Genomic DNA, 23,153 nt, shown 5'->3' on the forward strand with positions numbered 1-23,153 from the left:
ATTTGAGACCGGATCCTAATGAGCTCATGGGATGAGTTCGCTCTCCTACAAGGTTACACGTGCATAAGACCTTATAAACACGATCTGAGTTTAGAGTAAAATATGTATCTATATGCGTGAAACTATCTAATATGTCATTTTAATAAACAGTATCCATATAATATAAATATGCAAAAATTATTACCTAAGAAAAATAAAGAAACACTCAACAAAACTTATATACTTTTATTTAACCCTTAGATTTTAATTTATATGTGACTTTTCATTCAAAATAAAATTTTAATTAATAATTTTAAATATGTTAGCCTTTAACGTGTGTGTGTGTCTCTCTGTGTATATATGTAGTAATCAGATCTGAAGGTGTCGATGCAAAGAGTTCTTTTCTTGTACATAATTCCAAAGAATAAAAGGAAAAGAAAAAGAGAAATTCTAGAATTGTGTGCAGTGTTTCGTCAGTGGCAAGTGAATTGTATCTTTGAGAATTAAGATATACGCATAGATACGATCCACTTTGAATCCATTTTTGCGTGGGATCCAAAACATATCATTATAACCACAAAAATTCTTTAGTATTTGTTTTCATCTAAGTCCAGGGCGGGTTGGACCACCCACTGACACTTTTATTCTTTCACCATAAGCTGCTGCAAATTAAACTATCGATATGGGCAACAAATGATTTTTTTTCTTGATTTATTCAGTAAGATGGATCCGTTAACCAACCATTTAATAGAAAAAGAAATGAACTGATAAAAAAAAACCATTAAAACCGGTTAAAAATCAATTAGAAAATCGTTAAAATCGAATTTAAACTAGTTTATATATCTTACTAGAATTTATAAAATGATTGTTTCTGTTTCAATTTACTTGTTTGTATTTATTAATTTTTTTTATTTTTTTATTTTGTCATGATTGAACTGAAAATCAGTAATTTAATCGCTTCAACCGCCTACACCAAGATTCAATTAGTTTCTCATGAATTATAAGATTCAACAAATGGGAGGATATTAGGAACTGGCCATTAGCCTAATATCCATAAATATAATAAGAAATGTACACATTTCGGAGGATATTTACATGAATTCATTCCTAACGAAAACCTACATTAGTAATGTTCTTTTTCAATGACATTTTACATTTGCTTCAATGGCAGAACGAAAACGTAGTTACCTGAAGCAGTCAGAAATCCATAAACCGTGGCAGGGTGAAACCATAAATTGATCAATTATGCACTAGCTTTAACTTCCCCTTCATTCGACCGAACACGCGTGGCTGGTGCTCTGGACAAAATGAAATTTCCTTTGTGATCCGTTTTGCCATACTTCGCAACACGAGGATCCATCACGATTCTGCATGATCTCCATTCTTGGCACATTAAATCGACACCATAATAGTTCAAATGGTCCATGATGCTGTTACCTGTCACCGACCTGCAGTAGAAAGTGAAAATAGAAGAGTTCCTAACAGATTCCCACAGTAATAACACAACGTAAATCTATCCATGCCATTATTTTCCTTTTCTTATCGAGAAGGTGAGAGGAAACGATGAGTCTCTTAGAAATTAAGAAATGAAGGAGACAAAGTTGCTTAAGCTTATGCTACTTGAGTGTGATTATTGGAAACGGGTACATGTCTAACACGGGTATGTTCAAATATTTTTTAAGTTGTTCATGCACTTGGAGGAACATATCCCGATACCCATGTTAGAAATGTGCTAAACACAGATGACTCAAGAAAATTGAAGGGTCAGAGCAATATAGGCTTAAGTAATAAATGAAGTTCATTGTACTGATAAATTTCCATCACAATCAAAATCAACATACCAAAATAGGCTTACCTACTACAGGTTGGATCTTCACCGGAACCATCACAGACCTTCTCAACTCTATAAACCAGACTTCCCAGTCCAAGGGAATACAGCCACACCTACAAATAGAATATAATTTAACAAACTTATCCATGATGTTCTAAGTTTAATCACGCTGCAGCCTTACATGCATCAAATATGAGTCCTCTATCCATCACATCTCCAATATAGAAACTTTAGGCTTAAAATGTCAAACAACAGGGCACAAGTGCATCCTTACATTTATGGATGTTAAATTGTATAGACACTCAAAAAGAAAATAACTTGATCATATTTATATGCATGGAACGCAATAACCATTAGTACCATGAGAAAGTCTCTTTCGAGAGTCATTAAAAACATGCGACACATCTTTATACTGACATTAACTGTCAGTGTTACTCAAGAATCAAGACAACAGATGGATATTAGTAACAATCCAGGCTTCCCTCATGGCAGCAAAAGTTTTTATACTGGAAGTTACATAACATTCAAATTTTCAATAATCAAGTACCAATAATTGATATAATCCAATTAGTAAAACTCTCAGGCCTACATTTACATTTACATTTACATTGCCAAGTAATACCAGAAATCATAGAGAATTAATTTCAACACTCACAGATACTTACCTCTCTAGGAAAGTGATGGTATGTCTTTTGAGGGAAATAATAATAGTATGGTGGCAGATGAGGGACGATATCATGGTCATTTGTCACTCTAATTGTATTTGGCACGAGTTTGGCGTAGAAAGAAGCAAACGCAGCATTCCCAATCCGAGGCTGTCCAAATGTTATAACTTGAACACTCTTAGCTTCATGATTAACCTGGAAATAAAGATTCATGTTCGCATTACAACTCTGACAAAGCAACCAGCAAAGCTCCCAAAATTTAAGAATGGAAAATTAACTGAAAAGATTTGGAAAAACCATGCTACATAATTCAAACTAGTGTTGCAATATAGAAGGTTTCACATTTATAGCACAATGAAAAAAGAATAACAACATATTTCCAACTTAAGCAAGAAAGATTCAAGATTACCACTAGATCAAGCGCACAAAAGGAAGCCATAGCCCCTCCCATTGAATGACCTGTCACCATGATATCAAGGTCCCCATAGAACTCTTTTGCTTCTTTAACTGCATGCAGAACTCCGTGGCGTATGGTTGTGTTGTGGTAAGCAGTATAAAATCCATGGTGCACCTGAAATAGCCAAAAAAGACAATAAGATTAATTACAATCACTCCAGCAAAAATACAAAATTTGGGAGGAGTTTGTTATGCATACCATAGCATCAGGCATGCCAGGGTAATTTAAATCAAGCTGTTTCCAGAATAAGTCTTCAACCCAATTCTGTATGCTGCAAACAGACAGACAAATCAATCAAACAGAAAACAGTAAAACATATTCATTTTTAGAAAGAACAAAGACTATCAGTTTCTCCATACTTCAAATCTTGTTTATCATTTATGTTTTGATGCCATGAATAACCTTCTTTTGAAAACATTAATTGAACAGAAACTAGAGAAGCAAATGACGTTAGAACCTGTGTTCCTGCGTTCCTCTAAAGGCAATAACAACGGCATTAAGATTCTTCGCCACTCCGACAAATGCCTATCAATTTATAGTCAATTTCATGTCAATTATAACCATTAATTTTAACACCTACATGGGTTGTGATTTCAATAAATATCGAAGCACACAAAGAGATGCACCTGTAAACAGTTCTCAATATCAACAACAAGCTCAATAACTTCAAATCCCTGTTTCAATAGAAGGGAGCATTAGTACAATACATTCGACTAGAAACCTAGTTAAACATTGAAGATCAAAGAAGAAACCACTAGAAAATCAAGTACCTTGGTCAAACCATTACATCTTTCACAAGTCCAAGTAAAAAGTTCCGTCAAATCCGAAATGTACACCTACAAGAACAAAATTTTCCCAAGCTATCATAACAACAATAATGAAATACAAAGCAATATAAAGAAGCAAACAGCAGCGGTTATAAAACATCTAGACAACAAAATTGAACCCATTGACTAATCTATTCTAAGAATCCTCATGTCACTTGCTTCAAATTTCATCCAACTATCGAATATGGATACATATAAATGAATAAATCAGCTCATTATTTAACCAACTGCAGCACAAAACTAGAATTCCTCGAAAGCTACTTAATCCGTAAAAGCTCAAATTCATAAGAACAAACTTTACCGCGGAAGCGTATTCTACTAAAATGGTGGCAAGAGTATGATTGTAGACGGGGAGTTTATGCTTGTGGTCGACCTTCAATTCTGCAGTAAATGGAAGCAGATCCCTTAATGAACTAGACTTTAAAAAATCTCAAAAGCTACGAAAATCAAATAAAAATAGAAGTTTTTCAGCTGATTACTACATTTATTTGCATAAATTAGGAATCATTCATGATAATTATAACCAAAAGACCTAACTTTAAAAAAGAAATTTTCAGAAATTAAAATAATTGAATTCAAAAAGCACCTCTCCCACAAGAAGATGCAATTAAACATGTAAAAATCACCAAAATTAGCCAAGCTTTTTGCTCCATTATCTGAAATCAAACAAAAATCCATTAGATATCGTAACGAACAACGAAAAAGAAAAGGAAAAAAAAATCAAAGCAAAACCAAACCAAACAAAGCAAAGCGATGTAATCAGAAACGGACCTTGTGAAAAGCGGATATCGGAGCTCCAATCAAGAAAGTATCAAAGCTTATTGACGGCGAGTATGCGGCCTCCGATTGGCTAGAGCGGCGTCGTTTTGGAGGGGGTCAATGTCTTTCAATGATTAAGAAGAAGAAAACACTGGAAGAAAAGGGAAAAACCAAAACGGATATTCTTTTCGTATTTTCTTTTTTTCAATTACCTAAATTACCCTTGTTGAACTTTTGTTGTTGACTGCCTGTTATGAAACACTGGGGGGTAGATATAGATGGGTAGGATGGTAATTTAGAAAATTAGTTACGTGCATCAACCACCATTGAGAAATTAATTTCTCTCGGCTTGGAGATTTATTTGCAGATAGGATTGGGTGGGTCTACAGTGTTTCTCTTTTCTTATCTATCTGCTTCTCTGTCGGTTGGGCTGTTTTTATTTTATATATTAGTATAATTATAAAAAATATTTATTTAAGTAATTATAATTAGAATAAATCAATGTAAAATATGTGTATTTGAAATTCAAAACATATTTAAATAAGACTTGTACATGATGGATTTGAACCTAAATATAAATAAAGAGAAAATTTATATATAATAATTAAATATGATGAGACTTGAATTTAGATATTTAAAAATTTAGGATTTCAAATTCACAACATACCCAAAGAACCATTGGCTGATTGGATTTTCAATATGAGAAGTAGGACAATGTTACTCATTAAGTTTTGGGTAAACTATCTATTTTATCACTTGAGTTTATCCAGGTTCTTATTTAATTCATTTTTTTTAAGCTTTAGTTCACCTATTTTAAAGATAAATTATTTTAATTACTAATATTAGATGAGTTGTCGATTTTAGTCACTCTATTGTTAAAATGAGTTTGATCACCGAATAAAATGCAAACTTGACTTAGTATAATAACAAAATTAGCTCTCAATATTTATCTATTTTACTAATTTAATCTCAACTTTAAAAAAATAACAAATTAACATTTAATATTTACATTATACTAATTTGATCATAATTCTAAAAACTAAAAAATTACATAAATTTTATTAAAATATATAAAACACTCAAAAAGATTGTAATAAATAATAATGATGCAAAGCAAACTACTCGATATATATTTAAAAACTAATTTCATAAATACCGAGAAATTTTGTTTCGTCAAGAACTTCAACTAGTATCTTTGTAACATTCATCCTAAAAAAACCCATCAATGGTTGCAAATAAAACAAACATATATATATATATTAGTTTTTATTTCGTGCGATGCTTGGGTTAGATTGTATTAGAGATGTTTATGGGTTGGGTCGGGTTCAGACCGGGCTCAACTAAAAATTCAGGCCCATTTACTAGGCCCGGGCCCAACCCGAAAAATGGGCTTAAAATTTTGCCTAAGACCGACCCAGATAAAAATGTTAAAATCCAGGCCCGACCTGACCCGTTTTAATTTTTATATAGTTTTTAAATATATATAATACATCAAAAATACTAAAAACATCAAAATAAATATTTTCTAACAAATTGAAAATAAATTTTAAAAATATGTAGACTTAAATAACACTAAGATAAATGTAACTTAACAAGTAAATGCCTCTAAAATAATAACAAAATTAACAAATGCCTCTAAAATAATAACAAAATTAATAATAAAATAAGTTTTATACAATATCCAAACAATAATAATAAAATCGTAGCAACATAATAGTAAAATGGTAACAAAATAAGGAGAAAACAACAAAAAATAACATTAAAAAAAAAGAACAATTTTTTTTTGTCATTTAGTGAATTCGGGCCAGACCCGGGCTAAAAATGCATTATCCGAGGCCCAGCCCGTTTTTTAAATGGTCTTATTTTTTTTGTCCAAGCCTATTTTTTGGGCCTATATTTTTGCCCAAACTCTTTTACATTTCGGACGGGCCTTCAAGCCGAGCTGGTTGACCTGACCCATGATCAGGTCTAGATTGTATGCATTAATTTTTAAATTTTATATTTATTAGTTAAAAATTTTATAACATTTCAATAATATTATGATTGTGAAAGTAAAATAAATAATATAAATGCTTAATTTTTATAATTAAGATAATTCCTATTATGATAAATACAAGTTAAAAAAATCAATCGAATGTGTAAAATAAACTTGAACTAATTGTTGATATTCATCAAAATGATCGAAAAATAAAAATTTTAAAAAAATAAATTAATGATGTCAATATTTTATATATTCAACTCTACTCTAAATATTTGTTTCAAAATATTATTATAAGTCTAATTTTAAAAAATAATAAATAATTACCACGTGAGTATATTGAAAATGTTGTGTTTACTTTAATTAAAATGACATAGTATCAATTATTGCAATATTAGCATAACCATAATGTGTATTATTTATAAGTTTTTCACATTTTATATAGGTATAATAATTTATTTGGTCCTCTAACTTTAAAAAATTTTATTTTAATCCTCTATTTAATTCACCTCTTACACTTGCATTGTTCAGAACTCAAATAATTAACCTATAACTTGATGTTTTCATATATTCTCCCATACTTTCTTTTCTATTATATGATATGTATATAAATCTATATTTAACTACTGACTAAACAAGAAATAGACACAGTCCAGACTTGGTTCATCACCCAAACCAAGGATCGACTCAGGAAAATAAAAACAAATGAAGATTCTGGTGTACCCTTTACCATGGAGTTTTCAAGTAAAAATATGAAAAAATAAAAATAAAAACAGCATGAGGGAAAGAAGATTATATATTTAAGTAGTTTACAAAAGAAAGAAAAAAGGTTGAAGCCTTCATGATCTATTGTCTTCCATTAATTCAAGTCCTTGAGGTTTTGTGTCTTCCACAATACTCTCTAATGAAGGTCTTCAAGAAGTATATATGTGGAGTGCTTGGCTTTGCATCATTATTTTTTATAACTTTTTGAGTATTTTATATATTTTTATAAATTTTAATCATTCTCGAATTTTATGTGTTTTTTTTAATTTATATTTTTTAATTTTTAGAATCATGATCAAATTGATATGATGTTAAATATTAAGGGTTAAATTTGTTATTTTTTTTCAACATCAAGATTAAATTAATAAAATAAGTAAAGATTGAGGGTCAGCTTTGTTATTATACTAAGTTACGTCAACATTCCATTTGGTGATTAAACCTATTTTAACGATAGAGTATTAAAATTTACAAGTTATCTAATGGGAGTGACTAAAATAACAAATTTTTGAAATAGATGACCAAAAATAGAAAGATAGGCAAACTCATGTGACTAACTATGCAATTTACCCTTGAGTTTATTTCAATTGGAACTATTATTATTGCAACAATAAAAAAGTTATGGGTTAAAGCACATTTAAACTCTTTTTTTTCTAATTTAATGGTTAGGGTTTGGGTACAAATAAACATTGTATTGAAAAATTGGACCAAAGAATTTTAATAATAAATGAGTATTAAATAAAAATATACATTTGATTAGATATAGTTTTCAAATAAAAGGTCTACTAATAATTCATTAATAAATAAAAGAGTATAATTAATGAATAAGTGTTTAGGATAATGATAAGTTTTATTACACTTTCAAAGAAAGAGAATGCAAATTTGATATTTAGAGACTAGGGTTTAGTTTGGATGGGCGGTGTGTTTACCTCTAGTGAGGTTAAAAACAGCAGTGGCGGTGAGATTGGATACTGTAGCGGTGAGATTAAAAATAGCAGTGGAGTGTGTGTTTGGATTCAAACGCAGCTATAGCGGTGAGGTGAAAATAGAAAATAGCTATTAAGGACATTATATTAGAAATAATATATAATAGAAGTTTTTAAAATTATTTTACTTTTATGAAATTATTAAAAATATGTGAATTTATAAATTCATTTAATAAAATATAAAATATATCTTCCATATTTTATTATATAAAATAGAAATTTTTAACATTTTTAAATTAAAATAATTAAAAATTAAAATAAATAATCTAAAAGTAGTTAATTCAAGGAATGGTAGATTAAAATTTCTTTTGATAAAATGTTTATTATTATAAAATAATGAGAAAAATATTTATTATTTTTAACATTTGTATGCTGCTGTAACATACATATTGCTCTTTTCAACTGGTGCTTGAATTTTTAACTGGGCATAAATGGAGCAGTGGAAATTTTAGGGTGTGGTGCGTTTTACTCCCTTCAACTGCACTGAAATTTGATCATCCAAAGGGAAGTTTGTGCTGCAGTTGCACAAAAATCAATAAAAAACGCCCTAGACTGATGCCAAACGGAGAACCAAAGGCACCCTAAATTATTAAAAGAGACAATAAAAAAACTATAAAACTTAAAAGTGTTGTCAAGTGTTGTCAAATAGATATCAGTTGAGTTAAAGTTTCAACTTAAAAAAAGTGTTTTTTGGCAAATGGAAAAGTTAAAAATTTTAACTTTTTCCCTTAGCCAAAAGTGCTTTTACTGCTATTTACATTTTTAACCTCAGTTTATTTCTCCAAAAGACATGTTAGAATATCCATTTTTTTCTTTCAAAGTTCTTTCCTCTAGTTCTCTTCTCTTTTGTTCCTTTTTTAATTCCTCCACCGGTGAGTTTCTTTTCTTCTTCTTCTCTTCAAGTTGGTCATTTTTTCTTCTCTTTTAGTTTAGTTGTTTTTTGATTATTTGATTTTCACAAAAATTTTACAAAAATTGATTGTTTGATTTTACAGAAATTTTAATACCAAAAATTTTACAAAAATTATTTAAATGTATATTTGTTACTTTATAATATCATGTTTAAAATAGAAATTTTATTTCTCAAAAATACTTTTTGACAATAATATTAAACACTTAAATTTTAAACAAAACCTTCCAAAAGTATTTATCAAAAACATTTTTAAAAAATACTTTTCAAAAATAATAGTAAACTAGCCCTTACTTCAATAGGCTTAAAAGAGTCTACTAGCTTAAAAACAATAGAATCAAAAGATAAAATTTGGGCCCATTCAACAAATAGCCCAACAAAAGAGTCACTTTCCTTCTTTCATTAACAATGATTGGGCCTTCGCCCATGTGGTGCTAAATTTTAATATAAATCAAATGGGTTAAAAAGTTAAATTTACTATTATTATTTTTTAACAATTTCGTTACGGAAGTTAATTATATCTACTATTTTTGATACAATGCCTATTTTAAAATTATTTATAATCTCTCTCCAACCCATAAATAGGAAGATAATATGCTTCAGCGCACTGGAACTCACGTCTTCTTACATTGACAATAATTCCAATGCCAATCGAGCTAAAACTCAATCAATCATACATGACAATTATTTGATACATAGCTTGTCGAGCTTTTTAAACCCTATAAGTAGCTTGTGAGTGTGATAAGTGTTTAATTTATTTATATATTTAATTTTTAATACATTCTCTAAGACATATGTCACACTCTCAATCTACTTATAAAATCTAAAAAATTCCGCATAATTGTTTAAAATCAAGCAATTTGATAACATATATTAAATTAAATGAATTTTTTATTTTTAATCATTTCAATTAATCCCAACATCTAATTTAATTTTTTTTAGAATTTGAAGGGATTACATGAAACGATGTCTTTTAATAAAATGTGATATTAGGGATTGTCATAGATATTATATGTTGTGCATTATAAGAGTAAAGGTGGTGACAAAAAAGAATTATACATTCTATTTAAGTATAATGATTTTTTAATCTCCAACTTTATAAAAAAACTTTTCAGTCGTTCTTTTGATTTTTCGTATTTTTTAGCTCTCGAACTTATATTGTTTGTCAAATTAAGATGAATGGAAAAGTTAATGCTTGCTACAATGCTTATGTGGCATAGCAATTTAAAAAAGAAAAATTATAATTTTTTTTAATAATTTTCCATTTTTAAAATATTTGTTTGATTTTTTTAATTTTAAAAAAGTTAATCAATTGTTGACGTTGCATTCACGTGACAATAAATATGTATGTCGCATCAATAAAGTTAACAAAATTTAACATTTCCATCTATTTTGGGGTAATTTTACAAATTTGCAAGTTTAAAGAAAAAACGAAAAAACGAAAAATTAAATAAAGAACTAAAATAATTTTTTATTATAAAATTAGAGGGCTGAATAAGTTATTATGTCTTCTACCTATTTAGTTTAATACACCAATAATGAAATAAAATTATTAAGGGTTAATATTTTATTGACGTTGCAATTGAAAAAGTACTTTTGAAAAAAAATGCTTTTGAAAAATTACGTAGAAAAATATTTCGGAAAGTATGATTTGTTAATTTCAAATGTTATGCATTACTATTAAAAATTGTGATGGGAAGTTATCAACCTAACATATCCATTTATGATATGATATTGATAAGTAAAAAATGAATTAATATAAATATTGTTTAAATAATTTAATATAACAATACATAAAATATAAATTTTAAATATAATTAAAATAATTAATATAAAACCTTTTAAAAAAATGGTACATAAAATATTACAAAAATTTAAATATAACGATAAATGATAGTTAAAAAATTAGTATAATAGTACATGGTATTTAAATAGTTTAATATAAAAATACATAAGGTATGAATTAATTTATATTTTTAAACAATTAAAATAAACAAATGTATTTTGATAATTTCACCATAAAATACAAATGAAAAACTAAAGCACTTGAATCTCAGTTTTTACATTTGGGTGAAAAATTACTTTTCCACCACAATTTGTTCAAATTTGGTTGGTTTTTGTTTGTTTAAAGATTTCTATTTTATAAAATAAAAATTAATTAATTGGATATTTAATTTTATATTTAGATTAAATTAAATTAATTGAGTTGTGTTGTGTTTGGGTTGAGTTGAATCATGTTATTTTATATTGGAATATGTAATTTTATATTCAAAATTTTCTAAATATTTATTCAGATTAAATTATTTAATTAGGTTGATTACTTTTTATTTGAATAATTTATTTGGGTTGGATTATTTTTTATTTAAATATTTTAATTTTTGAGTTGATTTATATATGTATATTGGATATTTTAAGGGTTAATATATAATTTGTGGTCCTTATTTTTTTTTAGACCTAATTGGTCATTGAACTTGTATCCTGTCAACTAGGTTGGTACTAGGAGCGAAATTAGAAAAAAATTTTATAGGGGGCAGAAATTAAAATGTCTATTTCTTTATAATTTTAAAGAATTAAATCAAATTTTTATCATTTTTAGGGGGACCAAAGTATAAATTTACTTTTATTAATTTAAAATTTTTAAAAATTTAAAAGGCCAAAATGACAAAATTTCCATTTTAGGGGGGTCGAGGCCCTTACCAGTCCCCCCTAAATCTGCCTCTGGTTGATATCTCTGCACTAACATCGTTAATTGTGCTGACATAACATTGCTAGCTAATTTAGTGGTGCCACATAATAGCCTCTCAGTATGCCATGTGGTAAAATAAATTAAAATATAAAAATATAAATTATGTTTTCCATGTGATGTTCGAAGAGGCTACCACGTGGTATCACCAAATTGATTAGAAATGTCATGCTAACACAAATTAATGGTGTTAGTATAGAGAAACCAACCTGGTTGAAGGAATACAAATTTAAGGACCAACTAGATACAAATGAACAAATTTAGGAATCAAATTATGTTTTTTCCCATTTTTAAATCTTAATGGATGTATGTGTTTCGAATATGTAAAACTGAAAGTTGAATAAAGTAGCTATCCGAATGAGCAAATAGAATAAAAACATCGAATAATTTTAATATATTCCTCACAAAAAAACAGCGAAATTTGTAACCTGCTATTTCGAAGGTAGAATTGGCAGCTTCAAGAATGATTCTATCTTTTTGTAGAAGGATTTTCTTTTTCATGGAATTCCTAGTCATTGGATCATCAAGTGGTCTATTTTGGACTGTTGAAAATTTTGTTGTTTTGTTTGGTTACATTGCCAAAGCTAGTGAAATTGTTGGAATGAGACAAATGTTGTTCGACTCATCCCGAAAAAAAGAATAATTTCTTTTAATCCCTTTAAAAATTACAAATTTTTAAATTAATTCTTTAAATTCCCATTAAACCTTTTATGAAACTAACGTTACTTGAAAACCAATCATTTAAATGGTACAAATATTTGTAGTAGCTATGAAACTTTTATAATAGTAACTGTTGTAACATTTTCAAATATTTATAGTGTTCCAACAATTATAAAGGAATGGGTGTAATCAATCAAAAATTATGTTGAAAAAGAATTATAACTATTCAAATAATATTATTTAAATAGTTATAATATTAAATGAATAATTATGTATTTATTTTTAAATATATTATTATTCAAAAAGACACCTATGGAAAGATGTTTCTATTAAAATACATGAAAATTCCAATAAATAGGAATGTGATTTCATTTGGAAAACACACCAAAAAATTCTAATATTTTTCTTTCCTTTCTTCATTTTCTAATATTATTAGATTATTCTATAAAGTATTACTGTAACACCCCCTACCCGTATTCCGAGCCTAGAATAGGGTACGAGGCATTACCAAACTTAATATGATCAATCATGTAAAAAAAATCAGCCATAAATTTTTTTCTAAATTAAAAAATTTCATACATATGTTTAACGTCCCTTATATGGGCCTACGGGGCCCAAAACATACATTCAGGGTGGTTCGGGACCAAACCGTAAATATATGAAACTTTTGCAACACTTAGAAAATTTTCACACTTTGGAGAGTCACACGCTCGTGTTTTCAACCCGTGTAACTCTCTGTTTATAACTTCATCACCCTTGTCAGTCGTACACTTCATATAAATAACAAGAAACGTGTATGAGCTTAATTCTCATTCAATTTCTCATATATATACACAATTTCACATTATGTAATCATACAACATATATCAGCCATATTTCTGTAATCTAAATATATTTTCATAACAACTTATCTTGATTTCAAACTATTTCATATTTAAGCTTAAATAACTAAAGTATTTGAAATATCATTTTTATGCAAATAGTACACATGAGGTATATAATTCTATAATTATGAATAAACACATTTATCAAACATTTTTCATATTCATATATCAATGTCTCATGTCTCCATATATCAATAACCGTCATTTTCATGAATTCTGAGTTCAATTTCATAATTATTTGTCTCGTGTTCAATTTATTCCATATCGGAATTTTATTCATTAAAACATTTGAATTATCAATACATATGGACAGTACATTCAAGTTGAACAATTAAATGAATTCATTTATCAACCAAGTTCTATACTCGTATCTTATCAACTCGTACTTCCTTGTATCACATAATTCCATGTAACAGTTACCAAACTTTGTCAAATTAGTGAACGTCTTACGGAATTGAGTACTTCGTTTTCTCGATGCCATAGTTCAACTACGGTCTTACACATCTTCACATAATGATGCCATAGCCCAGCTATGGTCTTACACATATTCATATATCGATGCCATAGCCCAGCTATAGTCTTACACGAATCACGTATCTCACTGATGCCATATCCCAGATATGGTCTTATACAGTAGCATATATCACACCGATGCCATATCCCAGATATGGTCTTATACGGAAATCACTTGTCACTTGTCACTTGTAACCGAAGCTACCACTATTCACTGATCAGGTAGCCGAAGCTACCATTTTTCACTTATCAGGTAGCCGGAACTATCACTTTTCACTGATCAGGTAGCAGAAGCTACCACTTTTCACTGATCAGGTAGCTGAAGCTACCACTTTTCACTTGTCATTTGTCATTGATCTATTAAGTGTAGCCGAAGCTATCACTTATCACTTTCACTTTTCCTTGATCAGATAAGTGTAGCCGAAGCTATCACTTATCACTTGTTGCCATGGTCCAACCATGGTCTTTTCCTTCAATTCATCTTGTCATTGAACTGAAATGCTCAATTTGATCATTTATTCAATTTTCATGATTTTACATTATTCACGATTTTATCATCAATACATATGAAATAACACATCATGAAATTCATAAAATTAACAAATAATAACTAAAATTTAGCCATATAAACTCACAAGTTCAATTTTTGTATTATAACGATAATCATAATTTCATAATAAATATACCAAATAAAACATTATATCATTTCTAATCCAACACTTATCGATTATAATGGGGCATGTGATCAATTTATACTCGAATCATTCATATATTTTTGTATATTTTCCTCCTCCTCCTCTCCATCCACATCCTTAGTATAAACAACACACTTGTAGGTAACATTATCCATAATTTTCACTATCTACTTATGTGAATATTCAAGCTGTCCATCTGTGTTATAGTCACTAAATTATTTTTATCTTGAGCTACATAACTCCAAATTAAGATCCATAAATTTTCCCAGAAACTAGACTCATATGTCTTCTTACCATAAAAATTTCATAATTTTTGGTTGGGCCAATTAATATAGTTTATTCATTGAAGTCTCCCCTGTTCTGTTGTCTGACAGTTCCGACCCTTCTTCACTAAAAATTAATTATCTTTTCGTACAAGATTCGAATGATGTCCTCGTTTATTTATCTTGAAAATAGACTAATTCAAGATTATAAACATATAAATTTAATCCTCTAATTATTTTTATCCAATTTTTAATGATTTTTCAAATTCAAAACAGGGGAACCCGAAATCATTCTGACCTTGTCTCACAAAAGTTATTGTATCTCATGATTTACAATTCCATTGCTTATATAATTTCTTTTATAAGAAACTAGCCTCAATAAGCTTTAATTTTATATTTTATTCATCCTCTAATTCGATTTCTACAATTTTTGGTGATTTTTCAAAGTTAAACTACTGCTGCTGCCCAAAACAGTTTTAGTGCAAAATGTTTATTTCCATTTTACCCCAAATTTCACAATTCATACAATTCAGTCCTTGCTCAATTAACCCCTCAATTAAGATAATTTTCTCAATTAATACTTTTTCTAGACATTATAAGTTATTTAATAACTATTGAAATTCATAATTTTCACATAAAACTCTAACTTCAAACTCTTTTATAATTAGGTCCCAAACATTCACTTTCTATTCAATTCTTTCAATAAAATCAGAATATAAACAACTTAAAGCTCTAATTCCATGCCAAATCATCATATACTTCCAGCACTCATCCATAAAAATCTTCAAAAATTAGACATGGAATCAAAAACTAATGAAATAGTAAGTTGGACCCAATTGTAAAAGTCCAAAAACATAAAAATTTCAAGGAGAAAGCAAGAATTAAACTTACATGAAGCTAGAGTATGAAAACCAGCTTGAACCCTCCTCCATGTCTGTTTTTAAGCTGATGAATATGAAGAGAAATGAAGAGAATTCTAGATATTCGAATTTAGTCCCATTTTTATTTAGCCAATTTTGTCAATTTTCTAATTTTGCCCTTATTTCACCCATTTCCTGATTTTTCTCAACTATTGCCGCCCAAAATATCTCATTTGGGCTTATTTTCACTTTAGGTCCTTCCTCATTTGATAATTGAGCTATTTAATCCTTTTAGTAACTTTTACACCCTTTTCAATTTAGTCCTTTTTATTTAATTAACCACCCAAACGTCAAAATTTTCTGACTAAATTTTATTACTACCTCACCAACACTCCATAAATATTTCTAAAAATATTTATGGCTCTATTTATGAAGTCGAGGTCTCGATACCTCATTCTCGACCCAATTTACCTAATTAATTCTTTTAAATCACCAAATTCACTAATTCAAAAATACTTTTATATTCACATTTGACTCATAGGTATTAATTTATTAAATTTTCAACTCACCCGTCGGATTTAGTGATCTCAAATCTCTATTCCTGATACCACTGAAATTTAGGCTGTTATAATTACTGCAGAAACCCTTTGTAGAAATTGAGTTTCTTGTTATACATTGCTTAGTGCGTAATGGATTATTCTCGTCAGTGCAAAACGCAAATAGTCATTGGCTTCATTGTATCCTTGAGGTTAATTTTCTTGGAACTCATTTGCATATCGAAGATAGGTGTGAGCGAATATAACCTTAAAGATGGTGGCTTGAAACATGCCTTGGAGCCTTGTCCTATTTCTTTTTTGTTTCTGTTCAAGTGTGTGTTCGATATTTTCCTCACCGGAGATTTGTACTAACAGGATCCAGATCAGATATATATATTGATCCCTACTTAAATATTTTACGCATTACCAAATTACATATAAAGTATAGCATTTCGGGCAACTACAACTGTGAGTAATGATAACTTCGTGACTTACTATTTTTTATAAAAGTAGAAAGTTATGGAAGAAATGAATAACGATGGGCAAAAAATGATGCATCTAAATAGTTGTATAAAAATAAATAAATGTTTAGTTTTAGTTTTATTTGTAGTGGCGACTTCATTTTTTGTCTTTTTATTGACTTGGCAAGAAAAGGTTACACCCCAAGCAATTGTCAAATTTGCACTCAGTTGTAATACCATAGAAATAGAAGAAGAACCCCCCGATTACATCCAAAGTACCAAAATCCAAACCAAAGTCAATGGCTACATCAACATCGGAGGAAAATGAAGGTACTAAACCGGTAGTGATGTATTTGGGGTGGAAACCATGATAGAGTTTTTCAAGAGTTAACTTCTAACTCAACCTCTTTTAATTGACCAACGCAAAATGAAAACACCCAAAATGCTCTCTCACAAAGACTCGAACCAACAACCTCAACCTCCACATTGAAGTAGCCACTTGCTAGAATCGATCAATTAACTTGATATAATTTAACCAAAACAAATTACGTAAATAAAAATTGGGGCGTTACAACTTTTCCCCCTAAAAGAAATTTTGGCATCGAAATTTACCTAATTCTTATTTATGTGGATATGTTTGACGAATCGACTCTTCAGGTTCCTACATGGCTCCATTAGTGCTATGATTACGATACAGAACCTTTAACTAACAAAATAGATTTCCTCCTTAAGACCTTAACGTCTCGATCCAAAATTTGAACCTGTTCCTCCTCAAATGTTAAATTCAGTTTAACCTCAATCTCCTCAACTGGAACATTATAAGATAGGTCCAACCGATACCATCTCAACATAGAGACGTGAAGCATATCATGAATGAGGTTTAACTCTGGTGGTAGGTCTAATTGTTATGCGACTGGTCCCACACGTTTCAGAATCCGATATTACGCAATGAATCTAGGGTTCAACTTGCCATTATGTCCAAACCATAGAACTTTCTTCCATGTAGATACCTTTAGGAACACATAATCACCTACGGAATACCCAATGTCCCTCTTTTTTAAATTTGCATAGGACTTCTGTCTATCAAAAGCCGCCTTAAGACGATCCTGAATTAGTCTAACTTTATCCTCAATCTCAGAAACCAACTTAGGACCCAAAATCGGTCGCTCACTTAACTCAGTCCAGCACAACGGAGTATGACACTTACGACCATATAAAGCCTCGTAAGGTGTCATCTGAATACTAGACTGGAAGCTTTTATTGTAGACAAACTCGGCTAACGGCAGAAAATCCTTCCAACTACCTCACAAATCGATCACAGAAATCCGAAGCATATCCTTTAATATCTGAATCACCCTCTCAAATTGGTCATCTGTCTGAGGATGGAACGCAATATTGAAGTTAAACATCGAACCCAGAGCCTCATCAAGTTTTGTCCAAAATTGAGAAGTGAAGTAAGGATCTCTATTAGAAATAATTGAGACCGATACCCCATGAAGCCTCACGATCTCTAAAACATATAACTCGACCAACTTCTAAAGAAAATAATCTGTCTGAACATGAATGAAGTGGGTAGACTTCGTCAACCGATCCACGATGACCCACACAAAATCTTTTTTAGTAGGTGTTAAGGGAAACCCATTGATGAAGTCCACGGTCACACGTTTCTATTCCTATAAGGGAATCTTAACTGGTTGAAGTAAACCCGAAGGTAATTGGTACTCAACCTTAACTTCCTAACACGTCAGACAACGAAAAAATCTGTTACCTTCTGATTCAAACCAAGCCACCAGTACAGTTTGCAGAGATCCCGATACATTTTATTTCTACCGAGATGCATAGTGTAAGGACTATTATGCACTTCTCTTAGAATGGACAACCTTAAATCAGGATCATTCGGTAAACAAACTTGTTGTCGAAAACACAGAACCCTATCACTATTTAGCCCAAAATAAGAAGTACTGCCATCCTCCATCTGACAGAATCGCAGAACTAGAGAGTCATCCCCTAACTGTTTATCTCGAATTTGATTAATCCAAGTTGGCTTAACTTGCAACTTGACTAACAGACTCATATCATCAAACAGACTTAGGCGAGCAAACATTGCCCTCAAATCAGATATTGCCCTATGACTAAGAGCATCAGCCACCACATTGGCCTTACCAGGTGATACTTAATCGTGTAGTCATAATTAGGGGTGAGCATTTAATCGAATCGAATAGAAAATTTTCGAGTTAATCAAATTTTCGAATCTTATTTTATCATCCTAACTTAATTTGAAGTTTTCTCGAATCGAGTCGAGTGAGATGGAATTCGAATCGAATCAAATATATTTGTTCGATTTAAATTTAAAAAAAAAAGACTTTAGTGTTGTTTATTTTTATGTAATTTTTCAAAAAAATATTTTTTCATACAACAAAAAATTGAAGTAAATAAGTGAATAAATAAGTAAATAAATAAGTGAGTAAATAAGTAAAAAATAATTAAGAAGAAGGAGAAGGAATGAGAGTTTATTTTAGGGTTTTTTGAGAAAATAGATTTTAAGGTTTGAATTGAATGAAAATGGAGAGAAGAAGAAAAATAATTTGGGGTTTGGAATTTGCTGGGGGTTTGATTTGGGGGAGGAATTGGGATTTGGGAAAATAAATCTTTGGGGCTTGGGCAGACGGACTTGGGGAAATGGAAAATATAAAATGTTTGGGCTTGGGGGAAATTGGGTTTAAGTAAAAGCCTAAAATTTTAAAAAATTAAAAAAATATAGTATATATTCGGTTTATTCGAATTATTCGAGTTATTCGAATTCAAAAATTCAACTCGACTCGAACTCGAAATTCGAAAAAAATTCGAGTTGATTCGATTAACTCGATTCGAATAATTCGAAATTCGAATTTTTTTTCGATTTTTTCGAATCGAATCGAATTTTGCTCACCCCTAGTCATAATTCTTAAGCAGTTCAATCCATCTACGTTATCTGAGATTTAACTCTTTTTGGGTAATGAAATACTTGAGGCTCTTGCAATCTGTGTAGATGATACACCTCTCACCATACATATAATGCCTCTAAATCTTTAAGACGAAGACAACCACAGCTAACTCAAGATCGTGCGTAAAATAGTTACCCTCGTGTGACTTAAGCTGTCCGGAAGCATAAGTTACTACCTTAACGTCTTGCATTAGTACATAACCCAAACCGACATGAGATGTATCACTGTATACCATGAACTTCTTATCGGATTCAAGTTGTATCAGAACAGGAGCCTGAGTCAAAACGGATTTGAGTTTCTAAAAGCTCAATTGTTGCTCATCAATCCAGACAAATAGGGCGTTTTTACGCAATAGTGTAGTTAGAGGAGCTGCAATTAAATAGAACCCCTCGAAAAATCTCCAATAATAACCCACAAGCCCAGGAAACTAAGGATCCTAGAAACACTCCTAGGCTGTTTCCACTCAAGCACAACCTCAATTTTTTTAGGATCAATTTGGATCCCCTCTGCAGAATCCACATGCCATAGAAAAGTCACCTCTCTCAACTAGATATCACACTTGCTCAACTTAGCGTAAAGCTGTTTCTCTCGGAGTATCTGAAGAACTACTCTAAGATGCCCATCATGATCATCTTCGGTCTTAGAGTATATCAAAATGTCGTCAATGAAAAACCACGACAAACTGATCTAAGTATAGCTGGAAAACCCGGATTATAAGATCCATGAATGCAGCCGGAGCATTCGTCAAACCAAAGGGCATAACTATGTATTATTGTCAATTTTAATATGGAAACTATGTAATTTTCTGTTCTAGATGGTTATAAGAGGATGGAATTGAAAATGATTTGAAAAATGAGACTTAATTATAAAAGATGTGATAGTTTTGGGTTTAGAGACTAAATTGAATAGAAAGTAAAAGTTTAGGAAAATATTGAAAAATATTAGTAAAGAGGGTCATATGCGTATATTTGGACATGATAAGGTGTTTGAAATTGATAATTGAATGTAATTTATTATATAGATCAAGAAACGAACTAACTGGTCAACAAATGCGAGAAAGGAAAAATTTCAGGATAGTTCTTGGTGTCGTATTTGTTTCGGTTTTTTTATTAGGTAAGTTTGTAAAATACTTAAGATGATTTATAATTGCTTTTGTGAAGTATAGTATGCATATATATATAACTTGTGGTTGAATATCTGTAGAATAATAATTTAGATTGTTGGAGATACTAAATTGTGAAGTATGGATATAAATTGAGGCCCGTACAAATTTAGTGAACGACTATGATACAAATAACATGTCATTAGAATATAAAAGATACAAGGAGTTAGTATTAAATATTTTACCGATGACTAAGGTTAATCATATGATGCGAATCCTTCACAGCTGATGTAATCAGCATCAAGTAAATTTATCATCCCAAACTCATATAGCTCGTGTGAGCATTTGCATTCAAAGCTCCTCCTAATAACATTTTCTTGTTACTCTATTTTTAGTCTATCTTTTATATAAAACTCGATAAAAAATATATTCTCTCGTCCGTACTCTTGCCTCCTTGCCCCCAAATGTTTTATTAATCCAATTAAAAACTAAAAAAGAAAAAAAATTCCAGGCCACTCCCAGCACAAGCTGAGGGCCTACTTTGATTTAATATTTGATGTATACTTTTGTAATAAAACCAATAGAAGAAGTAAAAAAAAAAAAAGGATCTAAAAAGAGTAAGTGTCACCACGAGCTGAGGACATAAAAAGAATAAGTGTCACCACGAGCTGAGGACCTAAAAAGAGTAAGTGTCACCACGAGCTGAGGGCGTTCTTTGATTTTGGAATTTGATGAGTACATACAAGTTTATTTCTTGGATGAAAATAATTATTAAAGTGGTTGGGCGAAGAGTTTGCTTACCGTTTATACTTTATAAAATTTTAATAATATAATTATATTTTAATTTTTTAAAAATAACAAATTTTAATTTAGTTTTTTAAAATTATAAAATTATATTTTTTTATATAAAAATATAAAATTTAATTCTACGCGGTTTCCCCCGCAATGCATGGAGTGGTGGGTGGCCTTGTTTTCGGCCAGGCAGGTCAGTTTTCATGAACTGAAATACATATGGATTGAGGAATAAATATAAATGTTTGATTCTACACTGTCCATTATTATTCTTACAAAATGTAATGTTATCAGTGAAAATAAACTTTTTTTGTTATTAAAATATTTATTTTTCACTAAAATAATAAAAATTATTTGGGCTAATATGCAAATTTATCATTATATTTTAAGTTAAAGGTTGAAATTTTTTATTATACTTCATTCCGATTCATATTTGCCATTGTCTTTTTAAGCCAAAGATAAATTTTATCTTCAATTTAGTCACTTTATTTTTGTTTAATTGAATTTTTATAACTAAAATTTTATTTTTGATTGAATTTTACTATTCAGATTTAATTTAAATATGTTTTGAAAACAAATTTAATACTTAAAAGATAATAAATGAATATAATATCAACAATAAAAAATAGTTATTTATATATTAAAAAAGTAAACTTAATTTTTTTTCAAGTTTTTCTTTTATTAAATTTTGAAGTCTATGTGCCATTAAAATATTTAAAATAATATTTTCTTGTCAAATTTTATTTTCAAACAATGAAAATCAATATTATTTGGTAAAATTTAATTAAAAAATAAAAATTAGCAGTAAAATTTAAAATTAAATTGTACATTTCAACCACATAAAATTTGTGTGATATAAATTTAATCATATTCTCAAAGCATAATGGTAAATTTCAATATTAGACAATCATATGGTTACAATTTTACATATTAACCAAAATTATTTTTGTACTTAATTTTATTAAAAAATATTTTTCCTTTTAATTTTTAATTTAATATGAAATTTTAGATTTCGCTTATGTTTTATTTTTATAAAACATTGAATATAAATTTAAATGTGGACAAGGAACCCTTTCCTTATTTTAAAAAGCTTTTCTCTTTCTTGCGCACCCCCATCGCTTATATGGAAATTGACAACAGCTAGATTCCCCATTTATATTCCCATTTATACAGTTTCACCCCCATCACATGGCCTCATCCTCTTTAAAATCCCCCGCATTTCATCAAAACCACTTTCATCCTACTAGCAAAATATTTTCTCTTTAGTTTTAAGAAAGTAGAGTTGCGAAAGCATTTTTGTGATGGACTCAAACAATGGCTCACCTGCAACATTGAGTTTTAGCATGACGGAAAGCTTCAAGTTTAACGGGAAGTGTGCTTTGGTTTTGCTTATGGTTGTCATGATTGGGTTGATCATATCTGCAACAGTGTATAAATGTAAGAGAGGTTGTGCAGATATCAAAGATAAACCTGAAGTTGAGCTTGGTGAATGACATATCCGATGGA

General features: G+C 29.7%; 1 protein-coding gene across 1 annotated transcript; it reads right to left on the reverse strand.

Annotated features, from left to right (window-relative positions):
- Positions 1-1,002: 1,002 nt before the first annotated feature.
- Positions 1,003-4,884, reverse strand: LOC107949158 (lipase). Its single transcript, XM_016883886.2, has 11 exons — positions 4,531-4,884; positions 4,346-4,415; positions 4,061-4,140; positions 3,703-3,768; positions 3,559-3,606; positions 3,390-3,457; positions 3,131-3,203; positions 2,885-3,046; positions 2,476-2,670; positions 1,835-1,923; positions 1,003-1,427 (listed from the first exon to the last, which is right to left on the reverse strand). Exons 2-11 carry the CDS (start codon positions 4,410-4,412, stop codon positions 1,223-1,225), a joined length of 1,053 nt encoding a protein of 350 aa, XP_016739375.1. The 5' UTR covers positions 4,413-4,415; positions 4,531-4,884; the 3' UTR covers positions 1,003-1,222.
- Positions 4,885-23,153: the final 18,269 nt, after the last annotated feature.

This window comes from Gossypium hirsutum, chromosome A02, assembly GCF_007990345.1.
Source record: "Gossypium hirsutum isolate 1008001.06 chromosome A02, Gossypium_hirsutum_v2.1, whole genome shotgun sequence".
NCBI classification, from domain to species: Eukaryota; Viridiplantae; Streptophyta; class Magnoliopsida; order Malvales; family Malvaceae; genus Gossypium; species Gossypium hirsutum.

Coding starts and splice junctions, on each gene's coding strand:
- LOC107949158 (XM_016883886.2), bottom strand. CDS start 4,412: ATGGAGCAAAAAGCTTGGCTAATTTTGGTGATTTTTACATGTTTAATT. Junction 3,607..3,702: donor GATGTAATGGTTTGACCAAG/GTACTTGATTTT, acceptor CTATTGAAACAG/GGATTTGAAGTTATTGAGCT. Junction 3,204..3,389: donor AGAGGAACGCAGGAACACAG/GTTCTAACGTCA, acceptor GTCTGTTTGCAG/CATACAGAATTGGGTTGAAG.